Source organism: Pelobates fuscus, chromosome 6 (genome assembly GCF_036172605.1).
Source record: "Pelobates fuscus isolate aPelFus1 chromosome 6, aPelFus1.pri, whole genome shotgun sequence".
Taxonomy (NCBI): Eukaryota; Metazoa; Chordata; class Amphibia; order Anura; family Pelobatidae; genus Pelobates; species Pelobates fuscus.
Window position 1 is genome coordinate 4091025 of NC_086322.1, and position 27776 is coordinate 4118800.

A 27776-nucleotide genomic window follows, 5' to 3' on the forward strand; every position below is an offset into this window, starting at 1 on the left:
TTAAATTCTCCCAAGCATATGAATGCTGTAGACCATTGAATAGGAACCATACGAATAGGCTTGTACTCCTAGCAGTCAACTGGAACAGCACTCAATAAATCCTTCCCCCCAATAATGAGACGACACATCACTTTGAGGGTAAAACAGGAACTCTGGACTGGCTCATCCAGCCTGGCTTTTATTTCCATCTCACACATACAGGCCACACCCAGGGGGAGGCATAAAATAACCAATCCGAGATATGGCACAACCCACACATCCCCTCCCCTTAGCCTGAGAGATAATCCACTTATTATACAGTTTAAAACATAACTTTTACACAATATCTGTAACTTCAAAACCATACATCACATTCACATAAAAAATACATATCCACAATCAATCCATTCAGGGGAACAACATATTAAAAAATGGCATGGATCAGACCAGGGGTTCAAAAGTTAGTAAAGTATCTTTTAAAACCCCTAGCTTTCCAGGTTTACAGGGCCTTCTCTGTGCTGGAGAAGTAATTCAATTATCTCCCAGCACAGACACAGACTCCATTAAGCACATGGGGACACAAAGACAGTCAAACACTTTAAAATACATAAATTCACCTTTTACACATAACACACAGACATTTCACCTATCCCCAGATAGCTGGGATCTGCGCGCACAAAACTACCGAATAGCGCGCAGATCCTACTCACACAGTACAATTGCCATGGAGCTAAAGTCTTTCCCATAGTCTTTCATTATATGAATAGGCTCCATGGTATAGCTATCTGGGGTATCACATTCCCATAAAGTCTGGTCCATAGTCCAAAGGCAAGAGGCGGGCAATCAGCCCCCTCCAAGGACACGTGGCGAGGTCGGTTTCGCCACAATCCCAAAAAGTCCCAATATGTCCATCGATGATTTTAAAAGGGCCAGTAGCAGCAATATAAAGTACAATATGCCCCAAATAACCCAGGGGCCATAGTCAGCAGGTAGGAGGCTAGCAAACAGGCTTCTCCAGGGCCCAGTGGCGAGGTTGGTTTCGCCACAAACACTTCCAAAAATCAGCCAAATCCCTCCAGTGGATCAAAAGTTAGCTGGAAGTCCTTTATGACCGACCGCAAGCACAATTTCCTGCCCAAAACAGTTCCATAGATTTGGGCTGTGCGGTCGGTCAATTTCATGCGAAAAAACGACTAAGTCCCATTTCGAACGGGACTTAGTCTCTGGAGCTGCAAGTTCCGTATGGGAGAAGGTAAGGGTCAGCGGTGTTCGGCAAAATGTGTAGCCGATTTTAGTTCCACAGAATCTTTAGCATACACCGCTGACCGCATTCGAATGACTAAAATGGCCGCCGCCACGTGTTCGGCAGCCGAATGGCGGCCACCCAGCGGTCGGCAATTAACCTGCAGTAACCTCACAGCCTGGGAGGTAAATTGCCTGCACACTTTAACTTCTGGGTGGTCCGCCTGTGTGGTACTTGGTTCAGTAAGCCCCATTTACTGAACCAAGTGGGAGAGAGCCAGGGGCAAGTTATTTTACAGGTCTGGGGACATAGTCTTAAAGGGGCATTGTTCAGCAAAGTCACAATATGTCCCCAGACGGTTCTTAAAGGGCCATACACACCCAATAAAAGTTAATACATTTTTAGGGGCACAATCATCCAAGGGCCATAGTCATGAGGCAGGAGGCTGGCAAACATGCTTCTCCACAATCCGGGGAAGCAGGGCAATTTCTCATTTAAAGGGCCAGTTACAAATAGCAATTTGTAACACTCACCTTATCACCCACAGACTAACAGTCTCTGTGAGCGCTTTAATGGCACCCTCAAGCAGATGCTGAGGACCTTTACGGACACTTGCAGGGACTGGGAGAGGTTCCTGCCTCATCTGTTATTTTCCTACAGAGAAATCTACTGGGTTATCTCCCTTTGAGTTACTCGGTGGGAGAAGGGTCCGCAGACCCCTAGATCTCATTAGAGGACACTGGGAGGGAGAGACAGAGCAGGAGGGAACCCCCATAGTACCATATGTCCTGTAACTCCAGGACCGCATGGAGAAACTGTCTCTGATGGTAAGAGAGACTTTCCAGGCGGCCCAGGGGAGACAGAAGAGGTGGTACGATCGGGGTGCCCGACAGCGGGTCTTCCAGGTTGGGCAGAAAGTCTTGGTGCTCAAACCTGTGAAGGAAACCAAGATGCAAGCATCTTGGCAGGGCCCGTATAAAGTCCAGCGATCCAGCGATCCTTTCATGTGAACATGCTGAAGGAGTATCAGGAGAGACCGGAGGATGTCGCTGCAGTGTGTGCCCCTGCTGCAGATTACCCTGAGAACTTACCTCTTCCTGATTTACTAGAGACCCCCAGACTGACCTTACTAGCATGTACAGCTAGGGGACCGGTTAAGCCACACAGAGAAGGTACAGGTGAAGCAGCTTTTGTGGGAGAAGCAGGCAACGTTCTCCCAAGAGCCCGGCTACACTACCCTAGCTGTACATAAGGTAGAGACAGCCCCCCTACCGTAACCCTGAAGCAGTCCGAGAAGGAATGTGAAAGGAGATACAGGAGATGACGCAGCTTGGGGTCATCGAACACTCCGATAGCCCTTGGGCCTCGCCTGTAGTTCTGGTGCCTAAGAAAGATGGGACCACCCGGTTCTGTGTGGACTACAGGCGGCTCAACGAGTGGACCACCACTGACGCTTACCCGATGCCAGGGGACGCTATCTGACCACCATAGACCTGTGTAAGGGCTCCTGGCAGATTCCCCTGGCCGAGGATGCTATCCCCAAGTCGGCATTTGTCACCCCGTTTGGCCTGTACCAATTTAAGGTCATGCCATTCGGGATGAAAAATGCCCCGGCTACCTTCCAGCGTATGGTGGATAGACTCCTCGATGGATTCCAGGAATTGCTTGTGCATACCTGGATGACATTGCGATCTACAGTGAGTCCTGGGAAGAACACCTGGTCCATGTAGGGGTAGTGCTGCATAAGATTTGGGCCGCTGGCCTGACATTGAAGCCAGAGAAGTGCCATCTAGGCATGGCTGAAGTGCAGTACCTGGGTCACAGAGTGGGGTGTGGGAGCCAGAGACCGGAGACAGCCAAGGTAGAGGCAGTGGCTAACTGGCCCACACCTATCATTAAGACCCAGGTGTTAGCCTTCTTGGGGACGGCAGGGTACTACCGACATATTGTCCCTGACTACAGCACTATTGCCAAGCCCCTGACTGACCTGACTAAGAAGAACCTCCCTAAGAAGGTCCTGTGTTCTCCAGCTTGTGAGGCCGCGTTTCAGGCACTGAAGCAGGCTCTTGTGAATGCCCCTGTCTTGGCTGCCCCAGTCCCTAACAAACGCTTTCTCGTTCATACAGATGCTTCCATGTATGGACTGGGAGCTGTGCTGAGCCAAGTCGGGGAGGATGGAGGAGAGCACCCTGTTGCATACCTCAGCAGAAAATTGCTACCTCGGTAAGTGAGTTATGCGGCAGTAGAGAAAGAGTGTTTAGCCCTAGTCTGGGCATTGAAGAAGTTTAGCCCCTATTTATACGGACAGGAATTTTCCCTTATAACGGACCACAATCCCCTTGTCTGGCTTAACCGGGTCTCAGGAGACAATGGTAGACTGCTACGGTGGAGTTTAGCCCTACAACCTTATAACTTCACCATCAGCTACCGATCTGGTAAGCAGAACGGGAATGCTGATGGATTGTCCCGGCAAACTGACATCCCTACCACCTCCTAGTCCAGTCATCCCCAAGTTGACCTGCCAAAGGGTCAAGCCGGGTCTGCCGGAGTGTCCCACAAGGAGGGAGCCGTGTGACAGATCCATCTGTATAGACTGATATTGCTGGTTCGTCTGTTTGCCCCTTTTTCGTATAATTGCCTGTCCGTATGCACCTGTTCGTGTGTTTCAGAAGATACCGATTAAAACTACCGAACGGACGGCCACCCAGGGGAGAAGTGTGCTGCTGGTTAACCTTTTGGCCCCAATTAGAACGTTGTGGTTAACCGCAGACACCTCTCCATTCTAACCGTATTCAGAGTGGTCATCGTCCGTATGCCGACCACGATGCGGCGGCCATTTTAAACACGCGAAGGACCAGTGGTGTTCCTCGAAGATTCCATGGAACTAAAAAGTGACACTTTATCTACCGAACACCGCTGAAACTACCGGTCGCCCTTCGTTTTCGTCGAGGCATACGAACACCGGTCCGTTCGGGAGTTTGGATCATCCGCATGGACTTAACCCAGATAGCCATCCCATGGAGTCAATCGTATACCGAAAGACATATGAAAGACTTTGACTCCATGGCAATTGAACTGTGCGCATTGGATCTTAGCGCTATTCGGTAGAAATATGCACTCAGATCCAGGCTATCTGGGGATACGTTGCACAAAGCCCATGTATTCGGTATTTGCAAAGTTATATATTTTTATGTATTTTTATAGTCATGTATAAAATGGCGATTTACCTCTATCCCTGGAGATAATTAGATTCCTTCCCAATTATCTCTAGGATAGAGAGGAGGGATTTACTCATGTAAAGGGGAGTGTTTACACCTGAGCCACTGCGATTGGCTACTGTCCAATATATGTCCCAGTCTTCCATCTGGTCCCCTAGGGGAGTGTCCACCAGGTGGGAGACCTGCATAAATACCGGGCAGGTAGCCCTCATTAAATCAGTTCTTGTTTTACCCTCAACTATTGAGCTTGGTCTCGTGATTGGGGGGATTTATTATACACGGATAGAGACTGACTGCTGGGAACGTAAGCCGCTTGGATGCTATATCGGTTTGTTTGTTAGCAGCAGTTCGTGGGAATACAGTTCGGGAGTTTGGATTATTATTAAGTATGCTGTTCGGGAGATAGGCGCATTCCCCTGGTTCCAGTTCGGGAGTTTGGAGTTCTAAAACAGCCGTGCCTGCATTTCTGTAAAGGGAAAGCTCTACTAAGCGGCGGTTTCACTCCTTTATGCCGCGAGTGTCTTAACAGGGCAGGCTTCCCCAAACTCCATCCCTCCAGAAGTTGCTGAACTACAACTCCCATGATTCTATGAATGAAATAGATAGGCTGAGAATCATGGGAGTTGTAGTTCAGCAACATCTGGAGGGCCGGAGTTTGGGGAAGCCTGCTTTAGGGCATGCACAGTCCAGGATATTACCCAGGGATAATTTACCCACATACTTAGAGGTAATTGCCTACCACTCCTCAGCTGGGAATTTCAGAACAGTTTTATTTTTCTGATTACAATAAAGTTTATCCTTACTTTGATACATTGTTCTTAGCCAGCCCCATGGAGGTTCCTGGTTGTATATCTTACCAAGTTAGTTAGCTTTTTTACTATTATTATTTTTTCCATTTACCAGTTTGGAATCTCTCACTCTTCCTTTTTTTGGGATTCCCTCTATCGTCACATATGGTACAAATTGCAATTAGGCACAAAACCAAAAGTTTAACCGTTCCTGACCATACAAACAATTCATCGGATTATTTGCCAGCAGCACTGGAATGTATAGATATATCTACAAATTGCTTTGATTAATGCTGACCATCTTCTGTTTAATGACAGTTACGAGGAAGTAATGGCCAGACCGAACTTACTGGGTGTAGATCTGGAAGGTGAGTTTGGAGTAGATGGAGGTGAGAATGAGTACGAAACAGAACGCTCCTGCTGTTGGAAGAATTCCCGAGGATGCATGGACCGACTAGATATGAGAGCAGCAGCCTCCTTTAGGAGATAAACAGAGCGTATATACACAACAGTAAATACACCAGTACATATATATATACACACATACATTATTATTATTATTATTATGTTATTATTTATATAGTGCCAACAAATTCTGCAGTGCTTTACAGTGGGTGGACCAACAAACATGAAGTTGTAACCAAACAAGTTGGACACACAGGGACAGAGGGATTGAGGGCCCTGCTCAGTGAGCTTACATGTTAGAGGGAGTGGGTTATAGTGACACAGTAACAGAGGGATTGAGGGCCCTGCACAGTGAGTTTACATGTTAGAGGGAGTGGGGTATAGTGACACAGTAACAGAGGGATTGAGGGCACTGCTCAGTAAGTTTACATGTTAGAGGGAGTGGGGTATAGTGACACAGTAACAGAGGGATTGAGGGCCCTGCTCAGTGAGTTTACATGTTAGAGGGAGTGGGGTATAGTGACACAGTAACAGAGGGATTGAGGCCCTGCTCAGTGAGTTTACATGTTAGAGGGAGTGGGGTATAGTGACACAGTAACAGAGGGATTGAGGGCACTGCTCAGTGAGTTTACATGTTAGAGGGAGTGGGGTATAGTGACACAGTAACAGAGGGATTGAGGCCCTGCTCAGTGAGTTTACATGCTAGAGGGAGTGGGGTATAGTGACACAGTAACAGAGGGATTGAGGGCCCTGCTCAGTGAGTTTACATGTTAGAGGGAGTGGGGTATAGTGACACAGTAACAGACGGATTGAGGGCCCTGCTCAGTGAGTTTACATGTTAGAGGGAGTGGAGTATAGTGACACAGTAACAGAGGGATTGAGGGCCTGCTCAGTGAGTTTACATGTTAGAGGGAGTGGGGTATAGTGACACAGTAACAGAGGGATTGAGGCCCTGCTCAGTGAGTTTACATGTTAGAGGGAGTGGGGTATAGTGACAGTAACAGAGGGATTGAGGGCCCTGCTCAGTGAGTTTACATGTTAGAGGGAGTGGGGTATAGTGACACAGTAGCAGAGGGATTGAGGGCCTGCTCAGTGAGTTTACAGGTTAGAGGGAGTGGGGTATAGTGACAGAGTAACAGAGGGGTTGAGGTCCTTCTCAGTGAGTTTACATGTTAGAGGGAGTGGGGTATAGTGACACAGTAACAGAGGGATTGAGGCCCTGCTCAGTGAGTTTACATGTTAGAGGGAGTGGGGTATAGTGACACAGTAACAGAGGGATTGAGGCCCTGCTCAGTGAGTTTACATGTTAGAGGGAGTGGGGTATAGTGACAGTAACAGAGGGATTGAGGGCCCTGCTCAGTGAGTTTACATGTTAGAGGGAGTGGGGTATAGTGACACAGTAACAGAGGGATTGAGGGCCTGCTCAGTGAGCTTACATGTTAGAGGGAGTGGGGTATAGTGACAGTAACAGAGGGATTGAGGGCCCTGCTCAGTGAGCTTACATGTTAGAGGGAGTGGGTTATAGTGACACAGTAACAGAGGGATTGAGGGCCTGCTCAGTGAGTTTACATGTTAGAGGGAGTGGGGTATAGTGACACAGTAACAGAGGGATTGAGGCCCTGCTCAGTGAGTTTACATGTTAGAGGGAGTGGGGTATAGTGACACAGTAACAGAGGGATTGAGGGCACTGCTCAGTGAGTTTACATGTTAGAGGGAGTGGGGTATAGTGACACAGTAACAGAGGGATTGAGGCCCTGCTCAGTGAGTTTACATGCTAGAGGGAGTGGGGTATAGTGACACAGTAACAGAGGGATTGAGGGCCCTGCTCAGTGAGTTTACATGTTAGAGGGAGTGGGGTATAGTGACACAGTAACAGACGGATTGAGGGCCCTGCTCAGTGAGTTTACATGTTAGAGGGAGTGGAGTATAGTGACACAGTAACAGAGGGATTGAGGGCCTGCTCAGTGAGTTTACATGTTAGAGGGAGTGGGGTATAGTGACACAGTAACAGAGGGATTGAGGCCCTGCTCAGTGAGTTTACATGTTAGAGGGAGTGGGGTATAGTGACAGTAACAGAGGGATTGAGGGCCCTGCTCAGTGAGTTTACATGTTAGAGGGAGTGGGGTATAGTGACACAGTAGCAGAGGGATTGAGGGCCTGCTCAGTGAGTTTACAGGTTAGAGGGAGTGGGGTATAGTGACACAGTAACAGAGGGGTTGAGGTCCTTCTCAGTGAGTTTACATGTTAGAGGGAGTGGGGTATAGTGACACAGTAACAGAGGGATTGAGGCCCTGCTCAGTGAGTTTACATGTTAGAGGGAGTGGGGTATAGTGACACAGTAACAGAGGGATTGAGGCCCTGCTCAGTGAGTTTACATGTTAGAGGGAGTGGGGTATAGTGACAGTAACAGAGGGATTGAGGGCCCTGCTCAGTGAGTTTACATGTTAGAGGGAGTGGGGTATAGTGACACAGTAACAGAGGGATTGAGGGCCTGCTCAGTGAGCTTACATGTTAGAGGGAGTGGGGTATAGTGACACAGAAACAGAGGAATTGAGGGCCCTGCTCAGTGAGTTTACATGTTAGAGGGAGTGGGGTATAGTGACACAGAAACAGAGGAATTGAGGGCCTGCTCAATGAGCTTACATGTTAGAGGGAGTGGGGTATAGTGACACAGTAACAGAGGGATTGAGGGCCCTGCTCAGTGAGTTTACATGTTAGAGGTAGTGGGGTATAGTGACACAGTAACAGAGGGATTGAGGGCCTGCTCAGTGAGTTTACATGTTAGAGGGAGTGGGGTATAGTGACAGTAACAGAGGAATTGAGGGCCTGCTCAGTGAGTTTACATGTTAGAGGGAGTGGGGTATAGTGACAATAACAGAGGGATTGAGGGCCCTGCTCAGTGAGTTTACATGTTAGAGGGAGTGGGGGTTATAGTGACACAGTAACAGAGGGATTGAGGGCCCTGCTCAGTGAGTTTACATGTTAGAGGGAGTGGGGTATAGTGACACAGTAACAGAGGGATTGAGGGCCCTGCTCAGTGAGTTTACATGTTAGAGGGAGTGGGGTATAGTGACACAGTAACAGAGGGATTGAGGGCCCTGCTCAGTGAGTTTACATGTTAGAGGGAGTGGGGTATAGTGACACAGAAACAGAGGAATTGAGGGCCTGCTCAATGAGCTTACATGTTAGAGGGAGTGGGGTATAGTGACACAGTAACAGAGGGATTGAGGGCCCTGCTCAGTGAGTTTACATGTTAGAGGTAGTGGGGTATAGTGACACAGTAACAGAGGGATTGAGGGCCTGCTCAGTGAGTTTACATGTTAGAGGGAGTGGGGTATAGTGACACAGTAACAGAGGGATTGAGGGCCCTGCTCAGTGAGTTTACATGTTAGAGGGAGTGGGGTATAGTGAAACAGAAACAGAGGAATTGAGGGCCTGCTCAATGAGCTTACATGTTAGAGGGAGTGGGGTATAGTGACACAGTAACAGAGGGATTGAGGGCCCTGCTCAGTAAATTTACATGTTAGAGGGAGTGGGGTATAGTGACACAGTAACAGAGGGATTGAGGGCCCTGCTCAGTGAGTTTACATGTTAGAGGGAGTGGGGTATAGTGACACAGAAACAGAGGAATTGAGGGCCTGCTCAATGAGCTTACATGTTAGAGGGAGTGGGGTATAGTGACACAGTAACAGAGGGATTGAGGGCCCTGCTCAGTGAGTTTACATGTTAGAGGGAGTGGGGTATAGTGACACAGTAACAGAGGGATTGAGGGCCCTGCTCAGTGAGTTTACATGTTAGAGGGAGTGGGGTAAAGTGACACAGAAACAGAGGAATTGAGGGCCTGCTCAATGAGCTTACATGTTAGAGGGAGTGGGGTATAGTGACAGTAACAGAGGGACTGAGGGCCTGCTCAGTGAGTTTACATGTTAGAGGGAGTGGGGTATAGTGACACAGTAACAGAGGGATTGAGGGCCTGCTCAGTGAGCTTACATGCTAGAGGGAGTGGGGTATAGTGACACAGTAACAGAGGGATTGAGGGCCCTGCTCAGTGAGTTTACATGTTAGAGGGAGTGGGGTATAGTGACAGTAACAGAGGGATTGAGGGCCCTGCTCAGTGAGTTTACATGTTAGAGGGAGTGGGGTATAGTGACACAGTAACAGAGGGATTGAGGGCCCTGCTCAGTGAGCTTAAATGTTAGAGGGAGTGGGGTATAGTGACACAGTAACAGAGGGATTGAGGGCCTGCTCAGTGAGTTTACATGTTAGAGGGAGTGGGGTATAGTTACACAGTAACAGAGGGATTGAGGGCCCTGCTCAGTGAGTTTACATGTTAGAGGGAGTGGGGTATAGTGACACAGTAACAGAGGGATTGAGGGCCCTGCTCAGTGAGTTTTCATGTTAGAGGGAGTGGGGTATAGTGACACAGAAACAGATGAATTGAGGGCCTGCACAATGAGCTTACATGTTAGAGGGAGTGGGGTATAGTGACACAGTAACAGAGGGATTGAGGGCCTGCTCAGTGAGTTTACATGTTAGAGGGAGTGGGGTATAGTGACACAGTAACAGAGGGATTGAGGGCCTGCTCAATGAGCTTACATGTTAGAGGGAGTGGGGTATAGTGACAGTAACAGAGGGACTGAGGGCCTGCTCAGTGAGTTTACATGTTAGAGGGAGTGGGGTATAGTGACACAGTAACAGAGGGATTGAGGGCCTGCTCAGTGAGCTTACATGCTAGAGGGAGTGGGGTATAGTGACACAGTAACAGAGGGATTGAGGGCCCTGCTCAGTGAGTTTACATGTTAGAGGGAGTGGGGTATAGTGACAGTAACAGAGGGATTGAGGGCCCTGCTCAGTGAGTTTACATGTTAGATGGAGTGGGGTATAGTGACACAGTAACAGAGGGATTGAGGGCCCTGCTCAGTGAGCTTAAATGTTAGAGGGAGTGGGGTATAGTGACACAGTAACAGAGGGATTGAGGGCCCTGCTCAGTGAGTTTACATGTTAGAGGGAGTGGGGTATAGTGACACAGTAACAGAGGGATTGGGGGCCCTGCTCAGTGAGTTTACATGTTAGAGGGAGTGGGGTATAGTTACACAGTAACAGAGGGATTGAGGGCCCTGCTCAGTGAGTTTACATGTTAGAGGGAGTGGGGTATAGTGACACAGTAACAGAGGGATTGAGGGCCCTGCTCAGTGAGTTTACATGTTAGAGGGAGTGGGGTATAGTGACACAGTAACAGAGGGATTGAGGGCCTGCTCAATGAGCTTACATGTTAGAGGGAGTGGGGTATAGTGACACAGTAACAGATGGATTGAGGGCCTGCTCAGTGAGTTTACATGTTAGAGGGAGTGGGGTATAGTGACACAGTAACAGAGGGATTGAGGGCCTGCTCAATGAGCTTACATGTTAGAGGGAGTGGGGTATAGTGACAGTAACAGAGGGATTGAGGGCCTGCTCAGTGAGTTTACATGTTAGAGGGGGTGGGGTATAGTGACACAGTAACAGAGGGATTGAGGGCCTGCTCAGTGAGTATACATGTTAGAGGGGGTGGGGTATAGTGACACAGTAACAGAGGGATTCAGGGCCCTGCTCAGTGAGTTTACATGTTAGAGGGAGTGGGGTATAGTAACACAGTAACAGAGGGGTTGAGGGTCCTGCTCAGTGAGTTTACATGCTAGAGGGAGTGGGGTATAGTGACACAGTAACAGAGGGATTGAGGGCCTGCTCAGTGAGTTTACATGTTAGAGGGAGTGGGGTATAGTGACACAGTAACAGAGGGATTGAGGGCCTGCTCAATGAGCTTACATGTTAGAGGGAGTGGGGTATAGTGACAGTAACAGAGGGACTGAGGGCCTGCTCAGTGAGTTTACATGTTAGAGGGAGTGGGGTATAGTGACACAGTAACAGAGGGATTGAGGCCCTGCTCAGTGAATTTACATGTTAGAGGGAGTGGGGTATAGTGACAGTAACAGAGGGATTGAGGGCCTGCTCAGTGAGTTTACATGTTAGAGGGAGTGGGGTATAGTAACACAGTAACAGAGGGATTGAGGGCCTGCTCAATGAGCTTACATGTTAGAGGGAGTGGGGTATAGTGACACAGTAACAGAGGGATTGAGGGCCTGCTCAGTGAGTTTACATGTTAGAGGGAGTGGGGTATAGTGACACAGTAACAGAGGGATTGAGGGCCTGCTCAATGAGCTTACATGTTAGAGGGAGTGGGGTATAGTGACAGTAACAGAGGGACTGAGGGCCTGCTCAGTGAGTTTACATGTTAGAGGGAGTGGGGTATAGTGACACAGTAACAGAGGGATTGAGGCCCTGCTCAGTGAATTTACATGTTAGAGGGGGTGGGGTATAGTGACACAGTAACAGAGGGATTGAGGGCCTGCTCAGTGAGTATACATGTTAGAGGGAGTGGGGTATAGTGACACAGTAACAGAGGGATTCAGGGCCCTGCTCAGTGAGTTTACATGTTAGAGGGAGTGGGGTATAGTAACACAGTAACAGAGGGGTTGAGGGTCCTGCTCAGTGAGTTTACATGCTAGAGGGAGTGGGGTATAGTGACACAGTAACAGAGGGATTGAGGTCCTGCTCAATGAGTTTACATGTTAGAGGGAGTGGGGTATAGTGACACAGTAACAGAGGGATTGAGGGCCTGCTCAGAAAGTTTACATGTTAGAGGGAGTGGGGTATAGTGACACAGTAACAGAGGGACTGAGGGCCTGCTCAGTGAGTTTACATGTTAGAGGGAGTGGGGTATAGTGACACAGTAACAGAGGGATTGAGGCCCTGCTCAGTGAATTTACATGTTAGAGGGGGTGGGGTATAGTGACACAGTAACAGAGGGATTGAGGGCCTGCTCAGTGAGTATACATGTTAGAGGGAGTGGGGTATAGTGACACAGTAACAGAGGGATTCAGGGCCCTGCTCAGTGAGTTTACATGTTAGAGGGAGTGGGGTATAGTAACACAGTAACAGAGGGGTTGAGGGTCCTGCTCAGTGAGTTTACATGCTAGAGGGAGTGGGGTATAGTGACACAGTAACAGAGGGATTGAGGTCCTGCTCAATGAGTTTACATGTTAGAGGGAGTGGGGTATAGTGACACAGTAACAGAGGGATTGAGGGCCTGCTCAGAAAGTTTACATGTTAGAGGGAGTGGGGTATAGTGACACAGTAACAGAGGGACTGAGGGCCTGCTCAGTGAGTTTACATGTTAGAGGGAGTGGGGTATAGTGACACAGTAACAGAGGGATTGAGGGCCTGCTCAGTGAGCTTACATGCTAGAGGGAGTGGGGTATAGTGACACAGTAACAGAGGGATTGAGGGCCCTGCTCAGTGAGTTTACATGTTAGAGGGAGTGGGGTATAGTGACAGTAACAGAGGGATTGAGGGCCCTGCTCAGTGAGTTTACATGTTAGAGGGAGTGGGGTATAGTGACACAGTAACAGAGGGATTGAGGGCCCTGCTCAGTGAGCTTAAATGTTAGAGGGAGTGGGGTATAGTGACACAGTAACAGAGGTATTGAGGGCCTGCTCAGTGAGTTTACATGTTAGAGGGAGTGGGGTATAGTTACACAGTAACAGAGGGATTGAGGGCCCTGCTCAGTGAGTTTACATGTTAGAGGGAGGGGGGTATAGTGACACAGTAACAGAGGGATTGAGGGCCCTGCTCAGTGAGTTTACATGTTAGAGGGAGTGGGGTATAGTGACACAGAAACAGAGGAATTGAGGGCCTGCTCAATGAGCTTACATGTTAGAGGGAGTGGGGTATAGTGACACAGTAACAGAGGGATTGAGGGCCTGCTCAGTGAGTTTACATGTTAGAGGGAGTGGGGTATAGTGACACAGTAACAGAGGGATTGAGGGCCTGCTCAATGAGCTTACATGTTAGAGGGAGTGGGGTATAGTGACAGTAACAGAGGGACTGAGGCCTGCTCAGTGAGTTTACATGTTAGAGGGAGTGGGGTATAGTGACACAGTAACAGAGGGATTGAGGGCCTGCTCAGTGAGCTTACATGCTAGAGGGAGTGGGGTATAGTGACACAGTAACAGAGGGATTGAGGGCCCTGCTCAGTGAGTTTACATGTTAGAGGGAGTGGGGTATAGTGACAGTAACAGAGGGATTGAGGGCCCTGCTCAGTGAGTTTACATGTTAGAGGGAGTGGGGTATAGTGACACAGTAACAGAGGGATTGAGGGCCCTGCTCAGTGAGCTTAAATGTTAGAGGGAGTGGGGTATAGTGACACAGTAACAGAGGGATTGAGGGCCCTGCTCAGTGAGTTTACATGTTAGAGGGAGTGGGGTATAGTGACACAGTAACAGAGGGATTGGGGGCCCTGCTCAGTGAGTTTACATGTTAGAGGGAGTGGGGTATAGTTACAAAGTAACAGAGGGATTGAGGGCCCTGCTCAGTGAGTTTACATGTTAGAGGGAGTGGGGTATAGTGACACAGTAACAGAGGGATTGAGGGCCTGCTCAATGAGCTTACATGTTAGAGGGAGTGGGGTATAGTGACACAGTAACAGAGGGATTGAGGGCCTGCTCAGTGAGTTTACATGTTAGAGGGAGTGGGGTATAGTGACACAATAACAGAGGGATTGAGGGCCTGCTCAATGAGCTTACATGTTAGAGGGAGTGGGGTATAGTGACAGTAACAGAGGGACTGAGGGCCTGCTCAGTGAGTTTACATGTTAGAGGGAGTGGGGTATAGTGACACAGTAACAGAGGGATTGAGGCCCTGCTCAGTGAATTTACATGTTAGAGGGAGTGGGGTATAGTAACAGTAACAGAGGGATTGAGGGCCTGCTCAGTGAGTTTACATGTTAGAGGGGGTGGGGTATAGTGACACAGTAACAGAGGGATTGAGGGCCTGCTCAGTGAGTATACATGTTAGAGGGGGTGGGGTATAGTGACACAGTAACAGAGGGATTCAGGGCCCTGCTCAGTGAGTTTACATGTTAGAGGGAGTGGGGTATAGTAACACAGTAACAGAGGGGTTGAGGGTCCTGCTCAGTGAGTTTACATGCTAGAGGGAGTGGGGTATAGTGACACAGTAACAGAGGTATTGAGGTCCTGCTCAATGAGTTTACATGTTAGAGGGAGTGGGGTATAGGGACACAGTAACAGAGGGATTGAGGGCCCTGCTCACTGAGTTTACATGCTAGAGGGAGTGGGGTATAGTGACACAGTAACAGAGGGATTGAGGTCCTGCTCAATGAGTTTACATGTTAGAGGGAGTGGGGTATAGTGACACAGTAACAGAGGGATTGAGGGCCTGCTCAGAGAGTTTACATGTTAGAGGTAGTGGGGTATAGTAACACCGTAACAGAGGGATTGAGGGCCCTGCTCAGTGAGTTTACATGTTAGAGGGATTGGGGTATAGTAACACAGTAACAGAGGGATTGAGGGCCTGCTCAGTGAGCTTACATGTTAGAGGGAGTGGGGTAAAGTGACACAGTAACAGAGGGATTAAGGGCCTGCTCAGTGAGTTTACATGTTAGAGGGAGTGGGGTATAGTGACACAGTAACAGAGGGATTGAGGCCCTGCTCAGTGAGCTTACATGTTAGAGGGAGTGGGGTATAGTGACACAGTAACAGAGGGATTGAGGGTCTGCTCAGTAAGTTTACATGTTAGAGGGAGTGGGGTATAGTGACACAGTAACAGAGGGATTGAGGGTCTGCTCAGTAAGTTTACATGTTAGAGGGAGTGGGGTATAGTAACACAGTAACAGAGGGATTGAGGGCCTGCTCAGTGAGTTTACATGTTAGAGGGAGTGGGGTATAGTGACACAGTAACAGAGGGATTGAGGGCCCTGCACAGTGAGTTTACATGTTAGAGGGAGTGGGGTATAGTGACACAGTAACAGAGGGATTGAGAGCCCTGCTCAGTGAGCTTACATGTTAGAGGGAGTGGGGTATAGTGACACAGTAACAGAGGGATTGAGGGTCTGCTCAGTAAGTTTACATGTTAGAGGGAGTGGGGTATAGTGACACAGTAACAGAGGGATTGAGGGCCCTGCTCAGTGAGTTTACATGCTAGAGGGAGTGGGGTATAGTGACACAGTAACAGAGGGATTGAGGGCCCTGCTCAGTGAGTTTACATGTTAGAGGGAGTGGGGTATAGTGACACAGTAACAGAGGTATTGAGGGCGTGCTCAGTGAGCTTACATGTTAGAGGGAGTGGGGTATAGTGACACAGTAACAGAGGGATTGAGGGCCCTGCTCAGTGAGTTTACATGTTAGAGGGAGTGGGGTATAGTTACACAGTAACAGAGGGATTGAGGTCCTGGTCAATGAGTTTACATGTTAGAGGGAGTGGGGTATAGTGACACAGTAACAGAGGGATTGAGGGCCTGCTCAGAGAGTTTACATGTTAGAGGTAGTGGGGTATAGTGACACAGTAACAGAGGGATTGAGGGCCCTGCTCAGTGAGTTTACATGTTAGAGGGAGTGGGGTATAGTAACACAGTAACAAAGGGGTTGAGGGCCCTGCTCAGTGAGTTTACATGTTAGAGGGAGTGGGGTATAGTGACACAGTAACAGAGGGATTGAGGGCCTGCTCAGTGAGCTTACATGCTAGAGGGAGTGGGGTATAGTGACACAGTAACAGAGGGATTGAGGGCCCTGCTCAGTGAGTTTACATGTTAGAGGGAGTGGGGTATAGTGACAGTAACAGAGGGATTGAGGGCCCTGCTCAGTGAGTTTACATGTTAGAGGGAGTGGGGTATAGTGACACAGTAACAGAGGGATTGAAGGCCCTGCTCAGTGAGCTTAAATGTTAGAGGGAGTGGGGTATAGTGACACAGTAACAGAGGGATTGAGGGCCCTGCTCAGTGAGTTTACATGTTAGAGGGAGTGGGGTATAGTGACACAGTAACAGAGGGATTGGGGGCCCTGCTCAGTGAGTTTACATGTTAGAGGGAGTGGGGTATAGTTACACAGTAACAGAGGGATTGAGGGCCCTGCTCAGTGAGTTTACATGTTAGAGGGAGTGGGGTATAGTGACACAGTAACAGAGGGATTGAGGGCCTGCTCAATGAGCTTACATGTTAGAGGGAGTGGGGTATAGTGACACAGTAACAGAGGGATTGAGGGCCTGCTCAGTGAGTTTACATGTTAGAGGGAGTGGGGTATAGTGACACAGTAACAGAGGGATTGAGGGCCTGCTCAATGAGCTTACATGTTAGAGGGAGTGGGGTATAGTGACAGTAACAGAGGGACTGAGGGCCTGCTCAGTGAGTTTACATGTTAGAGGGAGTGGGGTATAGTGACACAGTAACAGAGGGATTGAGGCCCTGCTCAGTGAATTTACATGTTAGAGGGAGTGGGGTATAGTGACAGTAACAGAGGGATTGAGGGCCTGCTCAGTGAGTTTACATGTTAGAGGGGGTGGGGTATAGTGACACAGTAACAGAGGGATTGAGGGCCTGCTCAGTGAGTATACATGTTAGAGGGGGTGGGGTATAGTGACACAGTAACAGAGGGATTCAGGGCCCTGCTCAGTGAGTTTACATGTTAGAGGGAGTGGGGTATAGTAACACAGTAACAGAGGGGTTGAGGGTCCTGCTCAGTGAGTTTACATGTTAGAGGGAGTGGGGTATAGTGACACAGTAACAGAGGGATTAAGGGCCTGCTCAGTGAGTTTACATGTTAGAGGGAGTGGGGTATAGTGACACAGTAACAGAGGGATTGAGGGCCCTGCTCAGTGAGTTTACATGTTAGAGGGAGTGGGGTATAGTGACACAGTAACAGAGGGATTGAGGCCCTGCTCAGTGAGCTTACATGTTAGAGGGAGTGGGGTATAGTGACACAGTAACAGAGGGATTGAGGGTCTGCTCAGTAAGTTTACATATTAGAGGGAGTGGGGTATAGTGACACAGTAACAGAGGGATTGAGGGTCTGCTCAGTAAGTTTACATGTTAGAGGGAGTGGGGTATAGTGACACAGTAACAGAGGGATTGAGGGCCCTGCTCACTGAGTTTACATGTTAGAGGGAGTGGGGTATAGTGACACAGTAACAGAGGGATTGAGGCCCTGCTCAGTGAGCTTACATGTTAGAGGGAGTGGGGTATAGTGACACAGTAACAGAGGGATTGAGGGTCTGCTCAGTAAGTTTACATGTTAGAGGGAGTGGGGTATAGTGACACAGTAACAGAGGGATTGAGGGTCTGCTCAGTAAGTTTACATGTTAGAGGGAGTGGGGTATAGTGACACAGTAACAGAGGGATTGAGGGCCCTGCTCAATGAGTTTACATGCTAGAGGGAGTGGGGTATAGTGACACAGTAACAGAGGGATTGAGGGCCTGCTCAGAGAGTTTACATGTTAGAGGTAGTGGGGTATAGTGACACAGTAACAGAGGGATTAAGGGCCTGCTCAGTGAGTTTACATGTTAGAGGGAGTGGGGTATAGTGACACAGTAACAGAGGGATTGAGGGCCCTGCTCAGTGAGTTTACATGTTAGAGGGAGTGGGGTATAGTGACACAGTAACAGAGGGATTGAGGCCCTGCTCAGTGAGCTTACATGTTAGAGGGAGTGGGGTATAGTGACACAGTAACAGAGGGTTGAGGGCCCTGCTCAGTGAGTTTACATGTTAGAGGGAGTAGGGTATAGTGACACAGTAACAGAGGGATTGAGGGTCCTGCTCAGTGAGTTTACATGTTAGAGGGAGTGGGGTATAGTGACACAGTAACAGAGGGATTGAGGGTCTGCTCAGTAAGTTTACATGTTAGAGGGAGTGGGGTATAGTGACACAGTAACAGAGGGATTGAGGGCCCTGCTCAGTGAGTTTACATGTTAGAGGGAGTGGGGTATAGTGACACAGTAACAGAGGGATTGAGGGTCTGCTCAGTAAGTTTACATGTTAGAGGGAGTGGGGTATAGTGACACAGTAACAGAGGGGTTGAGGGCCCTGCTCAATGAGCTTTCATGCTAGAGGGAGTGGGGTAAAGTGACACAAAAGGTAAGGATAGTATTAGACTAATGACAGTTGCAAGAGAGGAATCAGTCGGGAGCTATTAACAGTTTAATTGATACGCTTTTATGAAGAAGTTGGTTTTTAATGATTTTTTTTGAAGGAGTGGAGACTGGGTGAGCGTCTAACGGAGAAGGGAAGTAAGTTCCACAGGAATGGTGCAGCCCTTGATAAGTCTTGAAGGCGAGCATCAGAGATGGGAGTATGGACAGAAGATAGACGTAAGTCTTCAGCAGAGCGAAAGGGCCTAGACAGGACATACTTGTGTATTAGGTAGGATAGATAGGTGGGAGCAGCATTATGTAGAGATTTAAAAAAGCAAGAACCAGAATTTTATATTGAGCCCTATATCTTACAGGAAGCCAATGTAGGGACTGACAGAAGGGTGAGGTGTGGGAGGTGCGGGCGGACAGGAAGATGAGCCTCACCCCCGCATTCATTATGGACTGTAATGGTGCAAGTTGGGAGCACGTAAGACCACTGAGAAGTGGATTACAGTAGTCAAGGCGAGAAAGGACAGTGGAATGGATCGGCATCTTAGTCGCATATCGTCTTAAGTAGGGTCGGATGCGTGCAATGTTTTTGAGATGGAAACTACAGGATTTGGCGATAGACTGAACATGAGGCTTGAAGGAGAGGTAAAAGTCAAAGAGAACACCTAGGCAGCAAGCCTGCGTGGTGGAGTTGATGGTAGCACCGTTGACTTGGAGGGAGGGAGACACAGGAGTAGCAACACTTGAGGGAGGAAAGACCAGAATTTCAGTTTTGGTCAAGTTGAGTTTAAGGAAGTGGGCAGCCATCCAGTTAGAAACAGCAGAGAGGCAGTCAGAGACACTAGTCAAGAGGGACGGGGAGAGATCAGGAGAGGACAGATCGATTTGCATGTCATCCGCATAGAAATTATATTGGAAGTCAAAGGAGCCAATGAGTTTACCAAGGGAGGCAGTATAGATAGAGAACAGTAGGGAACTGTGATGGACCCTCCGCCAATGGATGCTCCTAGTGCTCACCAAGGACCATCAGCACCGCACCATACACCACAAACACTGCAGACCCCACAAACTGCGGCAGCATTGTTGGGGTCCCGCCATCTTCTGCCCACCCTGGACCTACGACAAGGCTTCAGGTTCCAGTGAGTAACCCAAGAGAGTATAGCAGGATCAGCTGTAGAGCTCGTACAAGAGCTAGTAGAATCCAAGGGAGTATAATGATCGTGACAGATCCCTCTGTCTTGGAACTATGCCTATAGCCCTTTGGTTTCGTCTGTTTTTCGGTTAATTGCCTGTCCGTACCCCCACGTTCAATTATTCTAAACTCCCGAACAAACTGCCGAACGGCAGGCCACCCAGCATGGATGAAATTTCATGGAACTGAAAACGGATACTATTTCTCCTGAACACAGCTGAAGCCGCCGACCTCCCTTCTCTGTCATCCAGCATAAGAACGCCGGTACTTTCCAGCACGAATAGACCCCAGATAGCCATCCCATGGAGCCATCCCATGGAGCCCATTCGTATACCGAAAGACAATGTGAAAGAATTCGGCTCCATGGCAATTGGACTGTGTGTATAGGATCTGAGTGCCATTCGGTAATAATGTGCGCTCAGATCCAGGCTATCTGGGGATGCGTTAATGTCTGGGGATACGTAATTCTATTCGTGTAATTTGAAGTTATTTATTTTTATATATTTTTATTACTATGTCTAAAATGGAGTTTAGCTTTTGTCCGTGGAGATAATTTGATTACTTCCCAATTATCTCCAGGATAGAGAGGAGGGTCTTTCTTAGCTAAAGGGGAGTGTTTATGCTTGTGCCACTGTGATTGGCCACTGTATTCATATTGTCCCAGTCTTCCATCTGGTCCCCTAGGAGAGTGTCCACCAGGTGGAAGACCTGCATAAATACCGGGCAGGTAGCCCTCAATAAACCAGATCTCTGCTTAACCCTCAATACGGAGCTTGGTCTCGTACTTGGGGGTATTGGATTCGTATGGTTTGCTCGTTCGGCTGTTTAGTTCGTGAAGGATTTCGTATGGTTCCTGTTCAGCTAATTGGAGCTTTCGTTAGCTGCTTCTCCATTCGGAAAGGGAACGTCAGTGGTATTAACCCCTCATATACTTGGGTGTACCGTAACAATGATTATAACAACCCCTGTAGTGATTATAGCTGTTCCCTACAAAATGAGACGAGGCTGCGAGTTGAGGGTAAGAATGTCTGAAGGTTTATTGGTACAGGTTGGAGGAACACCCATTGGACCTGATGGGGCACCGGATTACAAAATGTACAGACCCACATAAACAATGTAACAATGAATGACACTCCCACATACAGCACACAATCCCTCCCCTCTGCCCGTGATACAATTAAGGTAGATAATGCTTTAACTTAATTATACCCAGGCAGAAAAAACACACATTTTTATAAAGTAACAAAAGTACACAACATATCCCCATCAGAGATAGCTCTGATCTGGGTGAACAACATATACAAAAATCACCCAGATCAGATCAGGGGTTCAGAAATTTTATGGAACTCATATTTGCCCAGGCGAACACAGAATTTCATGCCCAAAACAGTTCCATAGATTTGTGGCTAAGTGCTGTTGGAGGACCGACCGGGAACCACGAGGCTTTCATGCCGAAAATAGTTCCAGAGCATTCGCGGCTAAGTCCCCCTGAAGTCTATTCGTGGTTTTGGTCCATGCGAACTAGATGGCCGCCACCATGTGTTCGATTGTCAAAGAACCATTGTTTAAAGTCCCAATAGCCACATATAGGGTCTCTTAGCCAAAACAAATTAAAGAGGCCATAGTCACAGGGCAAAAGGCTGGCAAGTAGTCCTCTCCAAAGCCCAGTGGCAAAGTGGCTTTCATCACAGGAACCAAGGACTGAACCTTGGGGGACACCAACAGAGAGGAGTTGGGGAGAAGAAGCAGAGCCAGAGAAATAAACACTGAAAGAGCGCTGGGAGAGGTAGGAGGAGCACCAGGAGAGAGCAATATTTTGAAGACCGATATTATGGAGGATGAGAAGAAGCTGTTGATTATCAACAGTGTCAAAAGTCGCAGACAGGTCAAGGAGAATTAGGATAGAGTAGTGACCACGAGATTTCGCAGCAAGTAGATCATTGGATACTTTGGTCAGTGCCGTTTCCACAGAGTGCTTAGCGCAGAAACCAGACTGAAGCAGACTAGCAGAGAGTTGGACTCGAGGAAGTCTGTCAATCTCGCATACATAATTCTTTCAAGGATCTTGGATGCAAAAGGCAGTAGTGAGATAGGATGGTAGTTGCGTGGGGAGTTAGGATCCAGGTTTAGCTTTCTAGAATTGGAATTACAGGAGAGAGATTGAGAATTTTAGTGAGAGGAAGAGAAAGAGAAGAAGACAGAGTACGGATGAGATTCGTGTGAATTGGATCTAGGGAGAAAGTGGTGGGGCGGGAGGACTAGAGCAGAAACCTCTTCCACTGCAGCCACTAGGGGGCGTTATTAGAGGTCGCTATTCTGTCTGGTTATAGAGGGCGGCGAGTGCGGACACTAGGGGGCGTTATTAGAGGTCGCTTTTCTGTCTGGTTATAGAGAGGGCGGTGAGTGCGGCCACTAGGGGGCGTTATTAGAGGTCGATATTCTGTCTGGTTATAGAGAGGGAGGTGAGTGCAGCCACTAGGGGGCGTTATTAGAGGTCGATATTCTGTCTGGTTATAGAGTGCGGCCACTAGGGGTCGTTATTAGAGGTCGCTATTCTGTCTGGTTATAGAGTGTGGCCACTAGGGGGTGTTAGAGGTCGATATTCTGTCTGATTATAGAGTGCGGCCACTAGGGGTCGTTATTAGAGGTCGCTATTCTGTCTGGTTATAGAGTGCAGCCACTAGGGGGCGTTATTAGAGGTCGATTTTCTGTATGGTTATAGAATGCGGCCACTAGGGGGCGTTATTAGAGGTCGATATTCTGTCTGGTAATAGAGTGCAGCCACTAGAGGTCTGTCTGGTGCGGCCACTAGGGGGCGTAATTAGAGGTCACTATTCTGTCTGGTTATAGAGTGCGGCCACTAGGGGGCGTTATTAGAGGTCGATATTCTGTCTGGTTATAGAGAGGGCAGTGAGTGCGGCCACTAGGGGGCGTTATTAGACGTCTCTATTCTGTCTGGTTATAGAGTGCAGCCACTAGGGGGCGTTATTAGAGGTCGCTATTCTGTCTGCTTATAGAGTGCGGCCACTATGGGGCATTATTAGAGGTCGATATTCTGTCTGGTTACAGAGTGCGGCCACTAGGGGCGTTATTAGAGGTCGATATTCTGTCTGGTTATAGAGTGCGGCCACTAGGGGCGTTATTAGAGGTCGATATTCTGTCTGGTTATAGAGTGCGGCCACTAGGGGGCGTTATTAGAGGTCGATATTCTGTCTGGTTATAGAGTGCGGCCACTAGGGGACGTTATTAGAGGTCGATATTCTGTCTGGTTATAGAGTGCGGCCACTATGGGGCGTTATTAGAGGTCGATATTCTGTCTGGTTATAGAGTGCGGCCACTAGGGGGCGTTATTCGAGGTCGATATTCTGTCTGGTTATACAGTGCGGCCACTAGGGGATGTTATTAGAGGTCGATATTCTGTCTGGTTATAGAGAGGGCAGTGAGTGCGGCCACTAGGGGGCGTTATTAGAGGTCGATTTTCTGTATGGTTATAGAATGCGGCCACTAGGGGGCGTTATTAGAGGTCGATATTCTGTCTGGTTATAGAGTGCAGCCACTAGAGGTCTGTCTGGTGCGGCCACTAGGGGGCGTAATTAGAGGTCACTATTCTGTCTGGTTATAGAGTGCGGCCACTAGGGGGCGTTATTAGAGGTCGATATTCTGTCTGGTTATAGAGAGGGCAGTGAGTGCGGCCACTAGGGGGCGTTATTAGACGTCTCTATTCTGTCTGGTTATAGAGTGCAGCCACTAGGGGGCGTTATTAGAGGTCGCTATTCTGTCTGCTTATAAAGTGCGGCCACTATGGGGCATTATTAGAGGTCGTTATTCTGTTTGGTTATAGAGTGCGGCCACTAGGGGGCGTTATTAGAGGTCGATATTCTGTCTGGTTACAGAGTGCGGCCACTAGGGGCGTTATTAGAGGTCGATATTCTGTCTGGTTATAGAGTGCGGCCACTAGGGGCGTTATTAGAGGTCGATATTCTGTCTGGTTATAGAGTGCGGCCACTATGGGGCGTTATTAGAGGTCGATATTCTGTCTGGTTATAGAGAGCGGCCACTAGGGGGCGTTATTAGAGGTCGATATTCTGTCTGGTTATAGAGTGCGGCCACTAGGGGGCGTTATTAGAGGTCGATATTCTGTCTGGTTATAGAGTGCGGCCACTAGGGGGCGTTATTAGAGGTCGATATTCTGTCTGGTTATAGAGTGCGGCCACTAGGGGGCGTTATTAGAGGTCGATATTCTGTCTGGTTATAGAGTGCGGCCACTAGGGGGCGTTATTAGAGGTCGATATTCTGTCTGGTTATAGAGTGCGGCCACTAGGGGGCGTTATTAGAGGTCGATATTCTGTCTGGTTATAGAGTGCGGCCACTAGGGGGCGTTATTAGAGGTCGATATTCTGTCTGGTTATACAGTGCGGCCACTAGGGGACGTCATTAAAGGTCGATATTCTGTCTGGTTATAGAGTGCGGCCACTAGGGGACGTTATTAGAGGTCGATATTCTGTCTGGTTATAGAGTGCGGCCACTAGGGGGTCGTTATTAGAGGTCGATATTCTGTCTGGTTATAGAGTGCGGCCACTAGGGGACGTTATTAGAGGTCGATATTCTGTCTGGTTAAACAGTGCGGCCACTAGGGGGCGTTATTAGAGGTCGATATTCTGTCAGGTTATAGAGTGCGGCCACTAGGGGCGTTATTAGAGGTCGCTATTCTGTCTGCTTATAGAGTGCAGCCACTAGGGGGCGTTATTAGAGGTCGATATTCTGTCTGGTTAAACAGTGCGGCCACTAGGGGGCGTTATTAGAGGTCGATATTCTGTCAGGTTATAGAGTGCGGCCACTAGGGGGCGTTATTAGAGGTCGATATTCTGACTGGTTATAGAGTGCGGCCACTAGGGGGCGTTATTAGAGGTCGATATTCTGTCTGCTTATAGAGTGTGGCCACTAGGGGGCTTTATTAGAGGTTGATATTCTGTCTGGTTATACAGTGCGGCCACTAGGGGGCCTTATTAGAGGTCGATATTCTGTCTGGTTATAGAGTGTGGCCACTAGGGGGCGTTATTAGAGGTCGATATTCTGTCTGGTTATACAGTGCAGCCACTAGGGGACGTTATTAGAGGTTGATATTCTGTCTGGTTATAGAGTGCGGCCACTAGGGGGCGTTATTAGAGGTCGATATTCTGTCTGCTTATAGAGTGTGGCCACTAGGGGGCGTTATTAGAGGTTGATATTCTGTCTGGTTATACAGTGCGGCCACTAGGGGGCCTTATTAGAGGTCGATATTCTGTCTGGTTATAGAGTGTGGCCACTAGGGGGCGTTATTAGAGGTCGATATTCTGTCTGGTTATACAGTGCAGCCACTAGGGGACGTTATTAGAGGTTGATATTCTGTCTGGTTATAGAGTGCGGCCACTAGGGGGCGTTATTAGAGGTCGATATTCTGTCTGGTTATAGAGTGCGGCCACTAGGGGCGTTATTAGAGGTCGATATTCTGTCTGGTTATAGAGTGCGGCCACTAGGGGCGTTATTAGAGGTCGATATTCTGTCTGGTTATAGAGTGCGGCCACTAGGGGGCGTTATTAGAGGTCGATATTCTGTCTGGTTATAGAGTGCGGCCACTAGGGGACGTTATTAGAGGTTGATATTCTGTCAGGTTATAGAGTGCAGCCACTAGGGGACGTTATTAGAGGTTGATATTCTGACTGGTTATAGAGTGGGGCCACTAGGGGACGTTATTAGAGGTCGATATTCTGTCTGGTTATAGAGTGCGGCCACTAGGGGGCGTTATTCGAGGTCGATATTCTGTCTGGTTATACAGTGCGGCCACTAGGGGATGTTATTAGAGGTCGATATTCTGTCTGGTTATACAGTGCGGTCACGAGGGGACGTTATTAGAGGTCGATATTCGGTCTGGTTATAGAGTGCGGCCACTAGGGGGCGTTATTAGAGGTCGATATTCTGTCTGGTTATACAGTGCGGCCACTAGGGGACGTTATTAGAGGTCGATATTCTGTCTGGTTATAGAGTGCGGGCACTAGGGGCGTTATTAGAGGTCGCTATTCTGTCTGCTTATAGAGTGCAGCCACTAGGGGACGTTATTAGAGGTTGATATTCTGACTGGTTATAGAGTGCGGCCACTAGGGGGCGTTATTAGAGGTCGATATTCTGTCTGCTTATAGAGTGTGGCCACTAGGGGGCGTTATTAGAGGTTGATAATCTGTCTGGTTATACAGTGCGGCCACTAGGGGGCCTTATTAGAGGTCGATATTCTGTCTGGTTATAGAGTGTGGCCACTAGGGGGCGTTATTAGAGGTCGATATTCTGTCTGGTTATACAGTGCGGCCACTAGGGGGCGTTATTAGAGGTCGATATTCTGTCTGGTTATAGAGTGCGGCCACTAGGGGGCGTTATTAGAGGTCGATATTCTGTCTGGTTATAGAGTGCGGCCACTAGGGGGCGTTATTAGAGGTCGATATTCTGTCTGGTTATAGAGTGCGGCCACTAGGGGGCGTTATTAGAGGTCGATATTCTGTCTGGTTATAGAGTGCGGCCACTAGGGGGCGTTATTAGAGGTCGATATTCTGTCTGGTTATACAGTGCGGCCACTAGGGGACGTCATTAAAGGTCGATATTCTGTCTGGTTATAGAGTGCGGCCACTAGGGGACGTTATTAGAGGTCGATATTCTGTCTGGTTATAGAGTGCGGCCACTAGGGGGTCGTTATTAGAGGTCGATATTCTGTCTGGTTATAGAATGCGGCCACTAGGGGACGTTATTAGAGGTCGATATTCTGTCTGGTTAAACAGTGCGGCCACTAGGGGGCGTTATTAGAGGTCGATATTCTGTCAGGTTATAGAGTGCGGCCACTAGGGGCGTTATTAGAGGTCGCTATTCTGTCTGCTTATAGAGTGCAGCCACTAGGGGGCGTTATTAGAGGTCGATATTCTGTCTGGTTAAACAGTGCGGCCACTAGGGGGCGTTATTAGAGGTCGATATTCTGTCAGGTTATAGAGTGCGGCCACTAGGGGGCGTTATTAGAGGTCGATATTCTGACTGGTTATAGAGTGCGGCCACTAGGGGGCGTTATTAGAGGTCGATATTCTGTCTGCTTATAGAGTGTGGCCACTAGGGGGCGTTATTAGAGGTTGATATTCTGTCTGGTTATACAGTGCGGCCACTAGGGGGCCTTATTAGAGGTCGATATTCTGTCTGGTTATAGAGTGTGGCCACTAGGGGGCGTTATTAGAGGTCGATATTCTGTCTGGTTATACAGTGCAGCCACTAGGGGACGTTATTAGAGGTTGATATTCTGTCTGGTTATAGAGTGCGGCCACTAGGGGGCGTTATTAGAGGTCGATATTCTGTCTGCTTATAGAGTGTGGCCACTAGGGGGCGTTATTAGAGGTTGATATTCTGTCTGGTTATACAGTGCGGCCACTAGGGGGCCTTATTAGAGGTCGATATTCTGTCTGGTTATAGAGTGTGGCCACTAGGGGGCGTTATTAGAGGTCGATATTCTGTCTGGTTATACAGTGCAGCCACTAGGGGACGTTATTAGAGGTTGATATTCTGTCTGGTTATAGAGTGCGGCCACTAGGGGGCGTTATTAGAGGTCGATATTCTGTCTGGTTATAGAGTGCGGCCACTAGGGGGCGTTATTAGAGGTCGATATTCTGTCTGGTTATAGAGTGCGGCCACTAGGGGCGTTATTAGAGGTCGATATTCTGTCTGGTTATAGAGTGCGGCCACTAGGGGGCGTTATTAGAGGTCGATATTCTGTCTGGTTATAGAGTGCGGCCACTAGGGGACGTTATTAGAGGTTGATATTCTGTCAGGTTATAGAGTGCAGCCACTAGGGGACGTTATTAGAGGTTGATATTCTGACTGGTTATAGAGTGGGGCCACTAGGGGACGTTATTAGAGGTCGATATTCTGTCTGGTTATAGAGTGCGGCCACTAGGGGGCGTTATTCGAGGTCGATATTCTGTCT

General features: G+C 48.5%; 1 protein-coding gene across 1 annotated transcript in view; it reads right to left on the reverse strand.

Annotated features, from left to right (window-relative positions):
- The window catches only part of LOC134615249 (mucin-2-like), a 215439-nt gene that overhangs the window by 58306 nt on the left and 129357 nt on the right, over nucleotides 1–27776 (reverse strand). Inside the window, exon 10 of the mRNA XM_063459735.1 lies at nucleotides 5579–5705. Within this exon, the coding sequence (XP_063315805.1) occupies nucleotides 5579–5705 (127 nt within the window). The remainder of the gene's footprint in view (nucleotides 1–5578; nucleotides 5706–27776) is intronic.